This window comes from Lepisma saccharinum, chromosome 14 (genome assembly GCF_977018435.1).
Source record: "Lepisma saccharinum chromosome 14, izLepSacc3.1, whole genome shotgun sequence".
NCBI classification, from domain to species: domain Eukaryota; kingdom Metazoa; phylum Arthropoda; class Insecta; order Zygentoma; family Lepismatidae; genus Lepisma; species Lepisma saccharinum.
The window spans coordinates 24,490,297-24,511,196 of NC_139242.1; the positions used below are offsets into that span (position 1 = coordinate 24,490,297).

Here is a 20,900-nt window from a genome sequence, read left to right on the forward strand (position 1 = left end):
TGGGTTGTTCCTCCTGACCAACTCTCCTCGAAACACCTGGGATTTCGCACACAAAAATAAGGCCCAGCGCCTCTTCGAGGTTTCACAAATAACACAACAACCCTGTTTCGGTTTGCTCCGGACTACAACACAGCCGTGCGGCTATACGCTGTTTTCATCCTAAGAATGAATGTTTGGAAAAACAAAAGAACTGCTTCAGGTTTCCTGTTTCCTGTTATAATATCTCTGGCGGGAAGTTTTTCACGAGCTTTATCCACTGTAAGTATTCGTAGTGTTGTGATGAGTATTTTTTACATTCTCTTATAATGGAATTCGGAAGTAGCGTCATGTCCCTCAAACAATTCAGAAAAAAATGTATTTCGTGCACAGGGATTCACACAAACCCTTATAAAATTATCAAATCTGGTATGAAGATTCCATTCGCCCACTCGTGGCAGCTCATGCCTCAGAAATAGGTCGAACCGTTACTTAGCTATATCTATCAGCAGGGCCGGATTAAGACAAAATTGGGCCTGATGCTTACCGAACATCTGATGCTTATTATTGTTCGCACTTACCGAACAATAATAAAGTGGCAACAATCGCCAAGACATTGCAAAAAACGCAGCTAAATTACTAAATAAACTGTTTAACGTAAAATTGATAGCATTAACTTGAAATCTTCGGTGAACAATAAACACAACGACGTTATAGTTACGTCACAGCGCAAAGAATAATAGTAACTGTATAATAAGTAATGCTATGTCTAGGCTTCCGACATTGGGGCTCCAAATTTCATTCTAAGATATATTTTCAGGTTAATATAGCAAAAGGAAACTGTTCAGCTTTCGGAAAATTTTCGTCCGTTTTCATCTGGACCTATTTCAAGAATGGGCCTAATGCTGTAGCATCAATAGCACCCACCTTAATTCGTCACTATCAGTCACTATCTATCAGGGTGAACTTTCAATTGTTCTGTGATTAATATAGGATTACTAATAGTTCATATGCATAGCCGTCGCCAGAAATGTTTGCAGGAGGTTCAGACTATTGATACAAATTCTAAACTAATAAAATTAATCCAATTTTTTCAGTTTATTATTAGTATATCTTTGGGCAGACTTTTATATTCGATTCACAAAATGAGTGAATATCCATCAAACCTTTCTAATTATTCTTTTTTTTTTTACATAAATCGGCTCCTGTATCAATATTTTCGATTGATGCAATTTTTTACTTGTTTTTTATGTTCGAATAATAACTAACTGACCTTTATTTCCGTAAAAAATAACAAGGTTTCTAATTTTTTGTAATTTGAAACGAACAATGCCAATTTTCAGGGAAATCGACGGCCCGACCTCCAACCGACGTCCACGTTCATGTACAGTTACGTTCTCGCAATTCTGAGACATGAGCGTTCATCCTGGAACATGCCATTGATAATAAAAAAAACCTTCACCACCAACAAAACTTTTTCATCTGCTATCAAAACAAGAATCAATAGCATTTAGATTCAGAAGACACGTTAAATTCTTTAGTCTGGATGTTGCCAAGCAAACTTAAATCGATCGCTTAGTGACTTTCTAATGGAGTTTTAAAGAGAATTGTGTTTCATGTGTTGGCAACATTGATAGCTTGAAGGCATTTCTCATATTTTTTTATGGATCCAATCTTAGTTTCAAATATTGACCATTCGAAAAGAGGGGCACTCACGTATAAAAAAAACATCGGAATATAATGCTTCTCCGTGAAATGTGTGGCTCGGTTCATACGTCATCGATCAAAAAATAAAAAGCCGTTGACCATGCAGTGAACTCAAAACCAGGACAATGATTCATTTGTATCGCGTATGAGTATTGTTACTGTAGAGACTTTCCAATCTCTGGGAGAATTCACACCGAAAAGACACGCGACACGAGAGTTTCACACCGAAGAGAAAAGGTGCGCGCGACACGTGGCAAGCGACACTTGTTTCTTTGCTCAGTTCGCATGATAGTATCGATATAATTGCATCAATCATTTTTTTAGTCACTCTAAAAAAACGTAACAAGAGACATTGTTACATATAAATCGCGCTGTGAAATTTGTGCAAGTTACTGAAACTCGGGAGAGGCATGTTGTGCATGATAAAACTGAGAAATAATATACACTGACCTCAAACTATATACACTAGACTTTCCAGCCTGAATAAAGCGAATACCTAAACACTAGAGAAATGGTTCTTAGCGTAGATGCATTTGGCAACTACACTATTCTTAAACTAGCTAGCATTATAATTAAATTTACACGATATCATTGGTCCTTTTAATACAAGACCGTGGCAGTGTTTTATAGATAAATAATAGTAAATTTACACTACAGTGTGTTGGTAAAGTAATGTTGTTTCCGTACAGAAAACACGATTATACATGTGCCTTTGCATTCTCAAACCTTGAAATATGATTTATCGGTTGTATTTGAAAAGTTAACAATGTCCTTCAAAACGATATTATGCTATTTTTATTCATTATGAGGTCGAAGAAAGTGTATAATTTCGTGTAATTTGGCGCGCAGTGGTAACGTCGTCGCCTTATAATCAAGGGGTCCCGGGTTCGATACCCGGTGTAGGCACATAGTGGTTCGGATCCCACTTTAAACTGTAGGTCCAGTCCCGATTAGCCTTGCTGTGCATAAAGTGGACTTAAAACGTCAAATCAATCAATCGTGTAATTTGGCATTTGGCATCTAGTTATTGCTTCAATTGTAGCTCCTACGTGTGATGTTAGTTGTCAAATGGTGTCCACAGAAATGTCGATGTCAAGTTTGGACTTCAGCCTGGCCCAACTCGATGCGAAAGCTAAGGCTTCTAAGGCTTCGACATATTGACGACGCGTAACCGGTCCACACGGGCGGAAAGAATGCTTAAAGAGTGCTTAGCGTTTCAGCACTCTTTAAGCATTGGTTGTTATGGCTGAAGGAAGTAATAGGATCGGCCACACGGACTGACTAGCCTGCGGATGCTGAACGTCTGCAGCATTCCGTAAGCATCGCCCATAGCGGACAAAGTGCGGAATGAAGACTGGGCTGACTGCTATTTCCATTGCGTCTTATGGTATCGTCCACACGAGCGGAACGGAACGTCTGCTGGGCTGAATGATCACGTCACGCGCTTTGTGCATTGTTTCACACCACGCGGTGCTGAGTTCTAGCGTTGTGTTTCTGATAAACATTGTTTTTGCAAGTGAAGATGGGTGATCTAGATATAGATAAATTAGATACAGAAGTATTTATTATGAAAGTGGAAAAGAGGCTATGTATTTGGGATATTCGGCGTGAGTAATATATAGACAGAAACAGAAAAGATTCGGCGTGGAATGAAATTTTCTGTACTTTGTTACCAAACTTCGCAGAGCTTTCAGTAGTTGTAGTACAACGAACCACTCATCTTTGGTTTATTCACACGTACATGCTTCCCGTCTATTGCTCCTATGCAGTGTGGAAAATTAGTATGATTTTCGAAGCCGTTTTCAATATGCTTCCTCCTCTCTTCCGTTGGTTGAGGTGAAATAAGCACTGGCTCTGTAGAGTGTCCCATATTGCACGACAAACTGTTCTGACAACCTCACTGGCCGTAGATTTGCCAATTCTATAGGTATCAATTTTAATACGGTCCAGGAACCTTTTTTCAGCTTTCAGATGCAGAGAGGAAATCTGTTTGTTGGTAAGTCATGAGTGACTCATGTACGAGAGCTTATTCATAACACACGGCATGCAAACACATTAATCCGGGTGAGTAATTAAAAAAAAGGTTACTAGTAAATATCTCAAAATACACTGACGTAAAAGCCATCCCATCTCCCAAAAAGGGAAGGGGCTCAACTTTTTTGTTTTGGTGAAAATATCATTTTTAAAATGTTTACATTCCTCACCAAAATATAATTATCTGTCACTTGAATAAAAGTTACGTATTTTCAGTTTCCGCTGAGTGTCAGCATTTTCTCTGCATTACCTTACGGACACAATGCGGAAAGAATGCTTAGACGTTAAGCACTTTTTAAGCATTCTTTCCGCCCGTGTGGACCGGGTACGAGAAGATATCCACCACCCTTTCTTACCACGTGATGCGCTCGGCACCCTCAGTGCCTTCATTTGGCCTTGAACTATGGAGGAAGTGATACTGTCCGGGTTGAATTGGTGTCCAGTTGACAAATTATTTGATATTATTTTATCTGCATAGTCGTTCTGACGTAGCATTAGCTTAACGTAGCCAAATTTGCCACATCTATTTTTTGTTTCAACAAAGTAAAAACGATTGGGTTTTGCAAAACAAAACTAAAAAAATGAGGTTTGCTGCTTTAGACAACTCATGGCACAGTATCCATCTATAAAATTTCCGAATAACCTGTGATAACCATGAAAGGAAAAAGAGGATGACAAATATGTATCGCAGCCATTGTTCCAAAGCAATATGTGGAGAATTCCAAACAAAGTGTTGTTTCTAATGTAACTATGAACGTTAAATCATGTCAAAACCTTTTTGTTCCCATAAAGCAAAAGAGTAAGATCGTCAAAATGACTACGCCTTAGCATTAGCGTTCCTGATTTTCCACCTTAGTTCTCTAGGGTCAAATACATCGCCGAAGTAGGTTAGGAAGAAATCTATACAAAAAGCTACGAATAATAGCCTAATACTAATAGTCATCACGCATGCAATACAAGGATAATCCACAGTGTATCCTCGGTTTGGTAGGCTACCAAATGCTGTGTTGGAGTTGAGGGATTACGCACATCCGATTTCGCCGGCAAGCGGCATGTTTCTAGCCGCTACACGGGCAGACGTTCGAGAGAAACAATAATCAAATCAAGACACTGTATTACAGAAGTAAAAGGGAGCTTACAAAATCTAACGACAGAAAAACATTTGACAATCATATGCAATCCCCTTTGCACCAACGCTCCATAGTGTTTATCTTGTTCGCCGGTTTGAGAAATGGACTTCATTTGTTGCAAATGAAGACCGAACTTGGAGCCCATGCACAGAAGAAATGCCAGCATGTTCTGGTCACTCGTTCAAAAGAAAACGGATCGATTTCTGTTCGTGTGTGTGCGGCTTCCTTGCTCCCACTATCGTGCTACAAGAAAGTAAAAAAGGGTACTTGCTATTTATAATTTAACGACTTCATGCAATGGAATGAAACAACGCGATGGGGCTCGTTTAAATTTCAATTGTTTGCCTTCAAAGACACGTGAAAGGCTGAAACTCAAAAGAGCGAGTGTTGCCAACCCAATTATTTTCTTAAACCAGTATCTTGGTATTTCAGGGATGAGTTTTTGTGTAAAGCACGAACCTTCTTTTTTTGACACAGGAGACAGGATTGTGTTTGTCTCGTCATCCGTTTCCTATATACTTATCATTCATCCTCATAGTCGCGATTGGCCCATAGAAGCGACGTAAAACAACCAAAATATAACGCGAGTAAACTTCTGCTGGCGTAAACTGGGCGTATGCAACTTTTTTGTCGATCGTAGGGGCATTTTTATATCGTAAGTGGCAAAACTGTTCAAAAGCGGTTGGCAACACTAATTAGAGTCGGAGAGCAATGCGTCATTACAAATCAAATTTGGCGCAGTTTCTCGAATCATTAGCCCCACGTAAGATTGTTCTTAGACACGAATACGTGGAATACTTAGCACGCCTCGATATTTTTCTTCTAATTCTTGTTACGACAGAAAATCGTGTGACCTGGATAAAGTCTGAGGACTATATAAGCCACTGAAATCTTACACAGTATATACGGATACGGAATATGGTAGATGTAAAGCTCGCATCCGTGCACTGCACTGAACCGTGCCGAATCAAGTGTTTCAGCAATAATAATAATAATAATAATAATAGTTTATTTTAAGTGCTGAGTAGATACAACCTAATATAGCACTAAGTGTAGTAAAAATTACATAATTACATGGATAAAATATGTATGATGGTAAATAATACATTGCATTACAAGTTGTTTACACAAGATCTTCTATTTCTAATAAATAAATAATACTGAGTACAATGACCAGGTAGACCATCACGTCCAATTTCTGCAATTCATAACATATCATTTAAATTAACTACTAGTGTTTTCATTAATTCGCTACCATTCTTACTATTTACTGAAATACGTAAATACATTTTGTCTCGTGCTATTTTAGGAACCTTATAAGTTATAGCTCTCTTGAAATGCTCACTGTCGATCTTTGATGATAGCATATTATGTACAAATACATAATATGTGACTTCCTCTAAGTCAATTGTTTGTAATTTAAGTGATTCCAACCAATCCTCATACTAAAATGTTGCATAGCAATTCTTGGTTTTCATGAACAATAATCTGATCAAATAATTTCTGAACTGATTCTATTATCTACATATGGCATTTTATATAAGGTAAGGTATAGGTAGTTGCCCGTGCATGTAGCATTGTGCCATGAAGGCACATTTAGGGGATGTGGGGGTAATATTTAATTAATATTATTTTATATAATAATATAAATGCTTAAATTAAATTAATTATAATTGTATTAAATTAAAATATGTAAATGTATTCTCTATTAATATTATTACATGAATAGATAATAGGACGGTATATAAATAGATATATCACAGCAGGCATTCATTATCTAGCTTACGAGTAGTTAAGGTCACAAAAGTTTGTAAAAAAAAACAACTGCCCTGGCAAGAAAGCTAATATCAAATCAAATGCAGATAAAGAATTGATATTTATTGAACAACAAAAAAGAATGTTGGATCCAGTTGGCGAAAGTATAAATCTTCTTTGGTACTGTCCTATTTCATTGGATTCTTGTTAATTAGCGTCGCTTTTCTGCCACTTTTGGCCAATCGCGATGATGGGGATGAGTGTAGATATGATTAAATTGATGAAGGAACACTCACAAAGAACACCTATGCCTAGACTAGGATTCGAACCCGCGACCCCTGGCGTTGTAGCACGCTGTGTTAACCACTCTTTGATACTGTCATTCAACTCCTTGCCTTCGTTCAGCAGAAATAAATAACCCTCGATTCTAAAATAAATACTGGACAAGCATATTTTCATTAGTTAAGTACTATATAAGTCTCTGGGGGGGGGGGTCCTGACCCACCCACCCTTAAATACGCCATTGTACATGTGCTAATATAAGCTTGTGAAACACAGGAAATGTCCTCAACTTATAGTTCTGGCTCGAACCTGTTACAGTGTGTGTGTTCCGCTTCATTGCAAAATGCTAATAACCGGACACGTCACCAATACATGGTTTCGAGGACATGTGCTGAACTCACAAAACTCATTAAGAAAAAAATAGCTTTCATAAACCAACGCTGAACGAAGTGACAAGTCCATTATCTTCGCTCGGGCATCGCTTCAAACACATGTGTTTTGCTAACAAACCTCTTTCAGCTTTCAACATAGAGGAGAGAAAAAAAATATTATAAAAAAAGGATGAGTTGAAAATCGATATAAATGGTTCCGATCATATGAATGCCCATCGTGCTCAATCAAAACCGCCATGTCCGCTATAATGTGCGTATGGGAAATCAATAGAAGGTATTCGTTTTGTAGAATAAAATGTCACTTTCTCGTCACCTGTGCTTGAAAACACATCGCAACAAATTTTAGCAAGGGGCAGGCACGGAGCCAGGGAGAACTGAAGCCCCCACCGAAATACTACAAATATCTAACACCCGTAACTTCGTAGCGGTGAACTAGAAGTAATATTTGTATAACTTAAAGTTTCGTCACGATGTATTAAATATATACAGGGTGTCCCAATGCGAAACATACACGATTGCACTAGGACAAGACGAACAAGTTTTCTTACTGTCGTTGTGCAAGCAGTTTCTTCCCACTATGTATACAACCACGATGAACAGATTCACAGTTAGCACTGACGTTTCTATATTCCGTTGGATGAAATAGTTAAAGTGATAGTAAACTATGCAAGCAACCTGAGCATGGATGTTTTACTGAGAGTGTTCCTTCATCAATATCGTCTATCATTCATTCATTTTCATCGTCACGATTAGCCAAAAGTGACGCAAAACAATAATACGAGACAATCCTCCGGCCCTTACCATATTTTTTTTGTGTAGAAACACACAAAAAAGGAAAACGTAGGTACGTTATAATTTTGATGGTAGGTGGACAACCAACCTTTACTGCGCAACCGTCTTCTTGAATAAACCTTAGTTGATCCCACTGGCGTACGAAGGTGGGAGCTAATGGGGTTACAGACCCTCCAGAAATTTTGAGAAAATTTAAATTTTCAAATAAAAGCAGTAAATAACTCAGGAAAACCAAAGCGTTGAAAGCAAACCCATAACGACACCCCCCAATTGCCATTATTGTTTGTGAACAACTTTTAAAACGAAGGTAAAAATGGTGATTATGAAATATTTTATTGTGTATAACGCCCGCCCATTCTAGAACGCAGCTATATAATATCCACCTTCACTGGCGGCGATTGGGTTCCAAAACTAGGGGGCAAGGTGCAAAAAGTGGGGGGCAACCGCCCCCCTAATCGCCGCCACTGTCCACCTTTACAATTCCAGCCCCTGCGTACTCTAGTGGTAACCCCGAAATAAATTCGTAAAAAAGGCCAGTGAGTATATATTTTCAGAAAAGCTAAATTATTATATTTTGATTATGTAACGTCAATTTTCAACCTCTCTAGGTCAATCGAGAACTGAGAATGAATTATGATTAGATGAAAGGATAAGCAAGATGCAACACACCGGGGCTCGAACCTAATACCTTGAAAGCAGAGCATTTGGATCGAGCACTCACCTCTTCTGTCAGCGAGACGATAAGAAACATCAAAGCGACACGACACGGTGAAAAATAAATATTTTCAAAATATAGGGCATTCTAGTTTCGATCACGAAGAATATTTCTGCGCGAGTCAATTTCTAGGGCTTTCCAGTGTTCAGATGGCGAAGCCTGAATTTTGCCCCCTCCCCGACAAGAAAAGAACTTGAATAATGGTCTCGTCCGACCTTTTCTCCCTTTGTAAGCCGAAGCAGCTAAAAGCACTTTTGGCGACGATCAAGGCTTCCATGCTTTCTTTAGATGAATCACATTGTGTCAATAGCCAATCCTTCTTGAACTTTCTTAGCAGAATAAATGTGTTTGGAACTTCATTACTATTTGTACGCATTAAGTGTTATAATCATGAGCCACTTCGTGGTGGCAGTTTCTGGCGGAAATTGCTGAAACTACTTGTGCCGATGGAATTAGATGCAATGGTTCTTAAGGCAGACTAGGCAACTCGTTGTATGAGCGCTGTCGTATGCACACGTGGAACTGAGCGATCAGGGTTAGTGTAGCCTTGTAAGATGAATGGAAAGACGTGAGCAGTGTTGCCAACCACTTATGTACGAAATACGCGGACGCTGTTAAGAAAATAACACAATTATGCACACATTCAGGTTGGAACAGCACCCATATTCTCCATGTTCAACGCCATTGATGACGCGGAGCGTAATTTTTTGCAGCAAGCAAAGAAATGTTCCATACTAAAATTAGAAGATACTGCATTTTAACAATTCGAGTTTGCAAAACATTTTGCATTATTTACCTTAGTAATTGTTCCTTTGTTTTTTGAGGGAGTCTTAAAGGGGTAGCAGGAAGGGAGGCAATAAAGCAGAAACGTCAATTTTAATGTTTAGTAGTTAGTGCGATGCAATCAATTTTTTACAGTGTATATATTAAATTTGCCTTGTACATTGTATCTCAGTTTATTATTTGCAATAGCAGTGGCAAGGGACAACCTGAGTTAACACTAGCCACCCAAATTAAAAACCAACCCACCCTGTCAAAATGTAATCGGGAAATTTCATGATAAAATAAAATGAACGTCCATAATACATGAAGAAATGACGGGACACTACTTTGTTCCGATAACATAACAATAGTGAGAATATCAAAATATTTTTATTTTATTTTAAGATATGGCCCACCCAGTCATCCAGTAGCCTTCCACTGCCAAACAGTCTGGATTCGACACTGTGTAATAATAATATTTCCTGTTTGCATTAACATTGCACGATTAAGTTCCAATCAATAGGTCACAGCTTCGATCCTCAGTGGAAACATATTCCACATTGGTTCGGATCACACCTTAAACTGTAGGCCCAGTCCTAATTAGCACAAGAGATGAGTTTAATTTGATTTACAACACCTTATTAAATTGCCCAAATGCCCGGATTGATTGATTTGCTTTATTTTACTTCGCTTTTTGTGCCACTTTTGGCTAATTTGCGAAGATGGGGATGAGTGATGATATGATGAAATTGATGGATGGATACTCACAAACATCCATGCCCATGCCAGGATTCGAACCCGGGACACCTGGCGTCGTAGCGCGATGTGCTAACCAATCCGCCACGGGGGCCGGCCAAAATGCCAGGAAAATAAATTATTGTATAGACAAAGATTTGCTCACTACTGTTTCACGGTATACGATACAAGTATTATTGGCTGTGGTTGGTAATGAAACCATCAGCATGAGAGGGGCTGTATTTTCCTTTTCTCACCTAAATCAAACGGAAGTAGAGAAATAAACTGCATTCTAGGGGAACGGCATACACAATATTGCATTCCGTATTTTTAGAACTCTCCACTCTCATACATGGCTTTCATTGTTTGTTTTTTTCGGTTGTTTTTTTTCGAGTTCTGCTTTTATTTGATTTTCTCAAAATTTCGGAGAGGGCTGTAACCGCATCGTACCCTGCGTCCAACAGTGTGAGGCACAATATCAAAATTATAATTTTTAGTGCTGAGCCGATACTACTTTGAACCGATACCGATACTGTTACGGGTTCCCACAGACAGCGATACTTGAAAATTGCAACAACTGAAATTTGTTCAAAATATTGACCAATTTTGTTTTGTAAATATTCTTCTCCGATTCTATGCATCAATTTACCAAGAAATTTGCTTTATAATGTTCAAGAATTACATCAGAATATTAAAGTAGATATCATGGAATCGTAAAATATAGTTTTTCGTGCAAAATTGGTTCAGAATAAAAAGAATGTTTGAATTTTGCATAACTCCCAGGATAATTATACTCCGCGAAAGTGTCGCCCCGCAAAAGACCAATAAGCCGAAAAAGTATCACAGCAGAGGCGCAACCACCAATTTTTGTCTGGGGGGGGGGGGCAAGTACCATGAGGATAAATGTGCCAATAATAATAATAATGGCTATTATTACTATTGTTATTGGCATTTTTTTTTCTGGTACTTTTCAACACGTTCAATTTCACGTTAGCTAGAAATGGAAGACAAGCACACAAACTGTATTTTTGGACGACAAAATGACAAATATAATTCCTTTTCGACAAATGACGTGTGTAACTTTCATGTAGAACATATGTTTTACACACGCAACATGTTGCGACGTGAAATAAGAAAATACATATGCAACATGTTAACACAAAATTGTGCACGTATTCAATGTTTATTTAATGCACATAAGTATATTACTTAAATAGATTACATAATCAATTCATCCACCTCATAACAAATCAACAGCAAAAATGATATAAATTGTCTCTTGTCTCTCACACGTGTGTGCTCCATTTCCTCAAAACGATTGTTCATACGTTTAATACAAAAATGTTTAGCATCAACAGTCTGAAGTACACCTTTGGACTTATATTACTCCTCTCTCTAATAATTCACAATGCATTATAGAGAAGAACAAAATTGCGAGTGAAGCGAGCAAGAAAATTTTCAGATCCAATTTTTGCAAACTTAAAACAATATTGATTTAAAGAGCGCAAATAATTTCACGGGGCGCCATGGTATTCTCTCTTTTAAACCTTTTTTCATTTAGACCGTTCGGAAGAAAACTGCTTGCTTATTTTAATAGCTACAAGAAATACTCTCAGACTCCTGCCGCCCCCTACCTATGGCTCTGAAATTGATGAGACTGCAAGAAACGCAGAAAATGGGAGAGAAGCGAGCAAGAAAATTTTACGAGACGTATTTTTATTTGCATAAAATTTGAAATCGAGGGGGGTAATATTCCCTCTGTGCCCCCCTGAAGGGGCCCTTGGCCGTCAATGTTTGCCCCCCTTGCACCCCCTAGAATTGATTTCCTTTCAAGTTTGGGGAAGCAATGCCCCTTGCCCCCCTGTGGTTGCGCCACTGATCGGCAGATGCAACCGATACTTTCCGATACCGATGCAACGGTATCGGCACAGCCCTAATATTTTTATAGTCGGAACATTTTAGAATTGGATGATTGTCGGAAAATCGAAGTAATACAGACTGAACAATTTTGTTCGAGTATTTTGCAACAATAATTTTTGTGTCGTTCCTTTTTTCTACATGAAAAAGCAACGAAAAATTAACTGACAAACTGAAACAATGATACAATATTCTAATAATAGTAACAGAAAGTTAATACACTAAAGCATAATGCGAGAAATGCTTCAATCAAGTTGCAACGCACTTTAAAAATGTATCGTATCTTTATCATTCGGACATACCACACTCGTTACAAACAGTCTTATCTCATTTATTTATTTATTACTTACACCACTAAGCCCCGCGACAGGTTAAGTTTGCAGCAGATTTTATGCATTAGTATTAGTAGGGGGTTCCCCCCCCCCTTGCCTGAATGACAGCTTGTATCCTACGTGGGATAGACAAATAAAGGTCCTGTACAGTGTGAACTGGAATACGTAGCCACTCCTCGCACAAAACAGTCTCAAGTTCCGAAAGTGTCATTGGAGGTGGAAACCGATTACGCACTTTGGCCTCCAAAATACCCCACAAAGGCTCAATGATGTTAAGATCGGGGGACTGTGGACACCAGATGAGATGTTCTACCTCATCACTGTGCTCATCAAACCATGCATCAACGCACCTAGCAGTGTGAATAGGGGCGTTATCATTTTGGAAGATGGGGCATGCATCGGCAACAAAGTCTGAACCATGGGATGGAAGTGGTCACCCAGGATGGTGCAGTACTTCTCTGCATTGATTCTCCCACGCAGGACGACAAGTGGGCCAACACCATTCCAAGATATAGCCCCCCAAACCATCACAGACCCCCCACCATGTTTCACGGTAGGCACTAAGCAGTCAATATCAAATGCTTCAGCAGGAGTTCTCCACACATAAACACGTCCTGTGGTCTGAAATAATGTGAAAGACGATTCGTCTGACCATAGCACATGTTCCCATTGCTGCTGTGTCCAATTCTTGTGCTCTTGGCACCACCTTCTTCGTGTCACTGCATTGCGTGGAGTCACCAACGGTTTGGGGATGGCAACTCTGCCATGAATGTTCACAGAATGCAGCTCCCTTTGAATGGTTTTCGTTGATACAGGGTCCTGGAGGTGATTGTTCATCTCTGCGGTTATCTGGGTCAGTGTTGTCTTGTGCTTTCGAGTCACTATTCGCTTCAACACACTTCGATCCCTGTTGGATAACTTTGTTTTTCGCCCACTATTCTCCTTTGCAGACGTTGTCTTTCCATGTTGTCTGTAGGCTGTCAGAACAGTTGACACTGTGCTCCGTGCTACACCAACAAGTGTAGCTGTTTTTGTCACAGATGCTCCAGCCAGGCGGGCTCCTACAGGCACGTATCCAGGAATTCCTTTCGGAGGGGGCTCAACACAATTTTTTAAGGGGTATAGTAAGATCCTCACAATTGTATGTTTAAGACCAGTGGTGGCAATTGGGTTCCAAAACAGGAAGGGGGGGGCGGAGGGCGGTGCAAGGAAAGTTTACTTTCTCTTGGTAAACAAGGCTTAACATTAAGAGGCCATAATGTTGAGGCAAGAAATTGGGGAGCAACTATCCCTTAAATCGTCGACACTGTAGGCTGTCAATTTAATCAGAACGTGAAATCGGAACATTTTTTACCACTCGACTCCTTTGTTTCCATGCATTAACATTATGTGCCGGAACCATCTCAGTATGTGTGTTTGTCCATTTCTTCTCATCAAGCATAAAAACATCTATGGTGTCTTTGGGTGTTTTTACGAAGCTGTTACACATTCACGGGATGGACAATACACTCGACAACGCGAGATTCAAATTGTGGGCTGCCAACTGGACGCAGACAGCTCTCGAATATGTTTCTCTGATTCGAGCCTGAACACCACTAACGTGTCTTGTCCTCCCATGTTTGCAGCTCTTATAAAAGCCGAAACCCACCAAATTGTTCAGATTCAGGCCTTAGCACTCACAAGTGTTCAAAAATGCCTGTCACAGCTTCCGGAGTCTTGTCATATACCGACACGAAACAAAGGAAGTCTTCACGAATATAGCTGGATCACGAAACAATTAATGTACAATGAAAACCCTTCCGTTCCCAACACATCTAATGTTTCGTCTCCCAGTATGATCAAATGCTTATTCATTTATCTCCAGTGACGTGCCCAAGGCAGGGTTGGTGAGGTCATAACCCCATTTGACCCAGCATTCCTTTTTTTTAAAAAAAAAAAAGAAGAACGTCAAAGACAGGATAAAAATGGCAAAATCAGGACTGACCACCAAAAATAGTATGCGTATCCCCCCTCCCTTCCGAAAATCCTGGGCACGCCACTCTTTATCTCGGACACATTTTTTTAAAATCAACTCACCAGAAGTTTTTATCATTCCGTATTGGAGATTAAATTAAGATGCGTTCTTCCTACAGGTTTGGATATGATCCTTTAGGGTGCTGTCATCTGCCTGCCTTCACACCTAACCTTAACAAGGCCCTAATTTTCCATCCTTGTGACTTGAATTTTCAAGACTTAGGAAGGTTTCAGACCGAAAGGAACACGCGATACACGTCGATTGGAATGGGCCAATCAACGTTTCACATCGTAGCGACACAAAAGGCCGCACAAACCTAATTTCGACTTGTGAAATCCTCAGGCGACACGGTGTGAAATCTCCCTTATTAGGCCACTGTCATTGTCACCTCAGACCACAGAAGAAAAAAAATCTCCTCAATCGGTGGGAATGCTCCTCAGTTTTCTTCTCTCTCCTATATTTTCTGTGGTTGTTCACTATACAGGCAACACCTTACGATTTGATATACGCAGGACATGTACTATGCAGACATTTTAACGAGAAATCGGTTGAAGTCAAGGATGGCTAGGTGGCTCAGTTGGTAGAGCCCTGATTCGGGTCCTGGTAGAGCCTGAAATTTCCGCCTAAAATGTCTAAATATGGAACATCTTCTTGCTTTCTCTTCTCGACATTCATAAAATTTTTGGTTGTCTCATTATGGTAGTTAAGTGTTGGAATGTATTTTGAACGCAGTAGGCTTAAAAAAAGTATTTTTTTATACCATGAAATCTTCGGACTGCATATGCGAAATTTAGTTCTGGCAAAACTAAATCATCACTCAAAACTTTGATTTTCAGTTGATATATTCAGCTTATTTCTGTTTTAATAAACCACTCCAATATCCGGTACTGCTGAAATATTCACTTGAGAGAGAGAGAGAGAGAGAGAGAGAGAGAGAGAGAGAGAGAGAGAGAGAGAGAGACAGGCGCCTTGATCTCTTCGGCTCTCGACCCGAACTAGCACTACATTGAGGCCCCGGAAGTTCTACTGTCGTCAATGTCTTCATTTTCGAATCACTATCATTAATAGATTCTTTGTAGAGATGAACCGAAAAATTGAATCCGCGTATTTATATCCTAATTATATTCTAGAACGTTCCGTAGATAAAACGATTCGTTAATATTGCCAGTGTTGACTCCTTCTCTCATTGAAGAACGTATCCTCTCCCGCCTTCCAGAGATTAGAAATTACAACGAATCGCCCTACGTGTGGCGCTACCTTTGTTGTGCAGCTTCCAAATGCTGACAAGTTTCTACATAGTGCTCAAGTGCGCTGCGACAACACCGAAAGCGCAAGAAAAGTTGCAATATTATCAACAACAGGGTTATAGAACATTCTCTGTCTTGCCTCGATAATTGTCTATCTCCTTAAATCTTGTCACATTATTCAAAAAGCCAAAAACCTAATTTTATCTAGTGAAAAACAAAAAAAATAATCTGGGGGGGGGGCTCGAGCCACCTCAACCCCACCTTGGATACGTGCTATTAACAAGAACAGGGTTATAGAACATTCTCCGTCTTGTCTCGATAATTATTTCTCCCAAATTATCATCACATTTTTCAAGAAGCCAAAATCCTAATTTTATCAAGTGTAAACAGAAACAATTCCTGAAGGGGGCTCGAGCCTCCTGATTCCCACCTTGGATACGTGCTATTGACAATAATAGGGTTATAGAACACTCTCCGTCTTGTCTCGATAATTATTTCTCTCAGATTTATAAATTTATTATCTTCACATTATTCAAGACGCCAAAAATCTAATTTTATCTCGTGTAAATTGAAAAATTTCCTGAGGGGCGGGGGGGGGGGGCTCGAGCCATCTCATCCCCACCTTGGATACGTTCTATTAACAATAACAGGGGGTATAAAACATTCTCAGTCTTGCCTCGATAATTATTTCTCTCCTTAAATTATTTTCACATTATTCAAGAAGCCAAAAACCTAATTTTATCTAACGTAAACTGAAAAATTTCCTGGGGAGAGGGTCCAGCCCCCTGTGCACCATCTTGGATACGTGCTATTATCAATAACAGGGTTATGGAACATTATCCGTCTTGCCTCGATAATTATTTCTCTCCTTAAATTATTATCACATTATTTTATTTCACACCACAAGAAACCAAAATCCTCATTTTATCTAGTGTAAACCTAAAACTTTCGGGGGGGCTCGAGCCCCCTAAGCCCCCCCCCTCTGGATACGTGCCTGGGTTCCTATGATCATGCCTCTTTTGAAGTCTGAAAGGTCGGACTTACCTGCATTCGACGGATAGCTGACTGCTCGCATGCAACTCTCACACCAGATTCTGATAGACTGATATATTTGCTTTCATCGCCACTAGATGGTTGAAATCTCTGCTGAGTATTGTTCCTTTTCCACGACGGCGTATATAGGCCTTTGCAAACCAAGGTGTTCATATTATTTTGTCCATTACCTGTACGTTAACAGTGTAATGTTAATACTTATCTGAAAATACTACAGAAGTCTCGATAGTTCGTTGTTCCGTATAATCCGAGGCAAAAAAAAGCGAGTTTTCTTATGATAAGTGCTCAGACAAGCGGGTTTATGAACAGAAACAGTGGGATGTCCTGAAGCATTAGACACTTGATCATTTATTTAAAATATAAGTTCAATGTTGTTTAAATATTTTTCCTAACATCATTGCCACTACTGTACTGAGCATTGTAAGTACAATATTAAAAATAATACGGAATAGCTATTCCATTTTATTTTTCATATACGTAGATGCAGCTGACCTCCGTTGCGGATAGTGGTTACCACACCGCTATGCGACGCCAGGGGTGTATCGGCCTAGACATGGGTCTTCACTAATTGCATCATATCATCACTCATATTCATCTTCACGATTAACCAAAAGTGGCAGAAAGGAGATAACCCAAATCAATCAACATACCTCAGTTCTCTGTTATTTTATTTCGCCTCTTCCAAATTTCTGTACGTTATTCCGCGTAGTCATATATATATATATATATATATATATATATATATATATATATATATATATATATATATATATATATATATATATATAATATATTCTTTGTTATTTAGCGTCGCTTTTCTACCACTTTTCTATAATTGTGACGATGAGGATGGGTGAAGAATATGTTATTAAACTAATGAAGAGACCAAACGACACCCATGCCCAGGTTGGGATTCGAACCCTGCCTGTGCTAATTATTCCGCCACGGAGGTCGACATACAGTCAGATTCTTGTAATTTGAATTAGTCGGTCCCGTCCACCTCAATTATCCGGACTTCTAATGTATAAGCAAAATATACGAGTTCTCTGTTACATAATACAAAAGAGTGCAGAACTGTGTACAAATTACATTACTGATTACAGTGCTATAATTCGTAACGAGCACCAAAAAAAATAAAGCACCTCACTTCTATCAAAGTCACTAACAACTCATCATTTAGCCCACACAGCGTGTATCTGTATGTGCAAAAACAATCTTTGCCTCACCGCATCCTTTTCGTGAACTATTTTTAGATGTGCCAATATAATTGGCACTTCATGAGCAACGGGTGGTTGGTGCTATGGCCAAAAAAATGTCCGTGGAAGTTGTTTGTATATCTTCGTGTTTGATATTCAAGGCTCTGCGCATAAGAGTGGGGAACATGCACCCCGCTCTCCTCCCTCCAATCTTACGCAAGTTGCGAGCTATTCTTTCTTTCCTGCGGACGTTATTTTGGCCCCGTTACACGTTTTGCAATTTGCGGTTCGGATTTCTTGCTTTATGGAGCGCCAACGTGTTTTGTGTCGGCGCCAGATCTCGGAATTTACACTGAATGCAAATTAGAAATGGGAGCCCTAAACCACCCCCGATAAGCTAGTGGCTAATGCTGCCGTGTCCGTCCTCTACAATTCCTGCACAACTAGCCGTCTTCGTAACATAATGATACCATAATTAAAATTTAAAAGTTTGCGGCTCGTTTTCCGATGTATGTGGATCTTTTTAATACGTATTAGCTCGAACCAATGACATCATTCTCCCAAGCTAATGTTCATTTTACGCCCACCTGCGTGTGTAACGTTTTCAAAAATTCATGCAATCCCTTTGATGGGATTTATGCTGGGCATAAACATCCACCTGTAACTCTGTAAGTCCAATAAATCTTTGTTGAGTTGAGTTGATCCCTTTGAGAACATCGTGTTCTGAAAAATATACATGTGCTACTAAGAAATACAAATTTTGCATCTAGGCTTTGCTCTCCGTACTAATTTATTATGTAGTCAAAAACGTCAAGTGGATGAAATTGTAACGAAGCGTCATTTGTGAGTACAATTGGAAACTATAAAAGTTGTGGTAGAAGATTGACAGGGCATAATTTCGGTGGTAATAGTTGTACTTCCACACATTTAATAACTTGTAAATTATAAAAAAATATAATTGTTTATAATCGATGCCGCATTAATCACATTCGCACATTTCTGCAACGAATATGTTCGCGTCTCAATTATATCATCCTATCTCGCTGGACATATTTGTCTACGGGAGCTTTAGACCAAAGCAACAAACGACAAAGGCCCCATCCAGTCTGTAGAAAAGCATTCACTACGAACATGCTACCTACAGAAGCGACACGATGCACCCTATTGAGAAAACAGCCTAGTCCGAGCAACACATACGGCTTGACGTGTCACTCTAGTACGAAAGGTTGTATTTGTTTCTGAAAGTCATACGTGAAGCTTGTCACATGTTGAACCATGGTACCATATTGAACCAACTTATATCTTAATCATTACAGTGTGAGAACACTGAAAATAATCGATGATATAATTTTTACAAACTGTCATATTCAGGACATACGTATGTGTGTGTGGTTCCATAGTGTGATGTTTCAGATATTCACTTGTTTTGGCGTAGTAAGTCTTGGTATGAATCAAAGGTGCGAAAGAAAAACAAGTTATTCTGTTGTTTAAAGAAGAAGAAACAGTTCAAGGAGACAGAATCTTAACCTGACAAGAATAAAGAATCCGACCTCAGTGCAGTATTAGATAAATTAGAACATTTGTTCTATTTTGTCTTTAACTTCAATTAACTTTAATTGCAATTTAATGTTATTAAAGTTAATTACGGCACAATTTTATTAATTCAACTTCAATGTCAAGATGACATTCATTATTTCTACGAAGCAAGCCTTTCTGCATAATACAATAAAGTTGTGAAAACTTTATCAAATGTCAGAAACTAGTTTGGTGTCAAATTGGCAAATTAGAATTATTGCTAATAAATTTGTCAAACACGAATACGGCCAATCAAAAATAGTGCATGGCAGTTACGAAGTGCTTTGAAAAAGCGTGCCCAACCAAAACATACCCCTCCCTCCAAGTTTTGCGATGTAAATAAACAAACAGGGTACTTACTGTGTGTGTCAAATTTCCTTATAATGGTCTCTATAATTGTGTTCCTTGGTGCAACATGACCACGTCGGACTGGCATCTTCTGTTATTTTCCGTGATGTAAACAATCACACGACACAGCTTGCAAAGCACTTTTTTTTTTGTAAAACACTCACATCGTAAGCAAAGACACACACACACACACCACGCACTCTTCACACCGAAACACGAGGCATCCACAGGCGCTACCGTTGTCACTTGGCGCGCACACGAACTCAACGCGAACTGTCTGCGCTCCAGCGCTCGACTGAGGAGGGAGGAGGTAAGAGACGCGGAACAGCCAATGGTACGGCCTCGTCTGGACTGTATAAACGATAAGAATTGTTGACGGTGGCGCGTAAATGCAAAACAAGATGTAGCTTGTAGTTGCAAATGCAGTCGATTGGAAAATATAAGTTACGCGAAAGGGTAGACAAAAAAAAAGTGTTGAAACAAGTGGATGGCTACGGCATTCAGTCAATAGACGGCGCTGGCATCGATTTGCAGCCAGATGTTTTTCACGTGCTTTTTGTTGAGTACAATGGGAACGCTGTGAATTTTTTTTCAGCTGAATTGCACGAACAAGTGCTTCGTGTTTTATGCGAGTTCAATGGCTGAAAAATAAATCTTACTGTTTAAATTTCTCCTTTGATCGTGTGATACAGAATGGTTCATAAGTACCGAGAAAACTCGTTTAAAAATACGGAAGGAAGAATGCAAACCAAAGCACGTTTTGAGTTCTAGTTTTAAGTCCACTTTATGTACAGGAAGTCTAATTGGGACTTGACCTACAGTTTAAAGTGAGATCCGAACCACTTGTGCTTCCACCGGATATCAAACCCGGGGCCCCTTGATTACCACTACGCCATCGGGGAGGCCCCCGAACTATATCACGAATCAGAACTTCAATT

At 39.3% G+C, this 20,900-nt stretch overlaps 1 protein-coding gene across 10 annotated transcripts in view; it reads right to left on the minus strand.

Moving 5' to 3' along the window:
- Nucleotides 1-20,242, minus strand: part of LOC145998727 (voltage-gated inwardly rectifying potassium channel KCNH6-like) — a 1,156,077-nt gene extending 1,135,835 nt beyond the window's left edge. For all 10 annotated transcript variants that reach the window (XM_083135244.1, XM_083135252.1, XM_083135248.1 and 7 more), the window contains exon 1: nt 19,975-20,242. In XM_083135244.1, the coding sequence (XP_082991370.1) occupies nt 19,975-20,050 (76 nt within the window). In that variant the 5' untranslated portion in view covers nt 20,051-20,242. The remainder of the gene's footprint in view (nt 1-19,974) is intronic.
- Between the last annotated feature and the right edge of the window lie 658 nt (nt 20,243-20,900).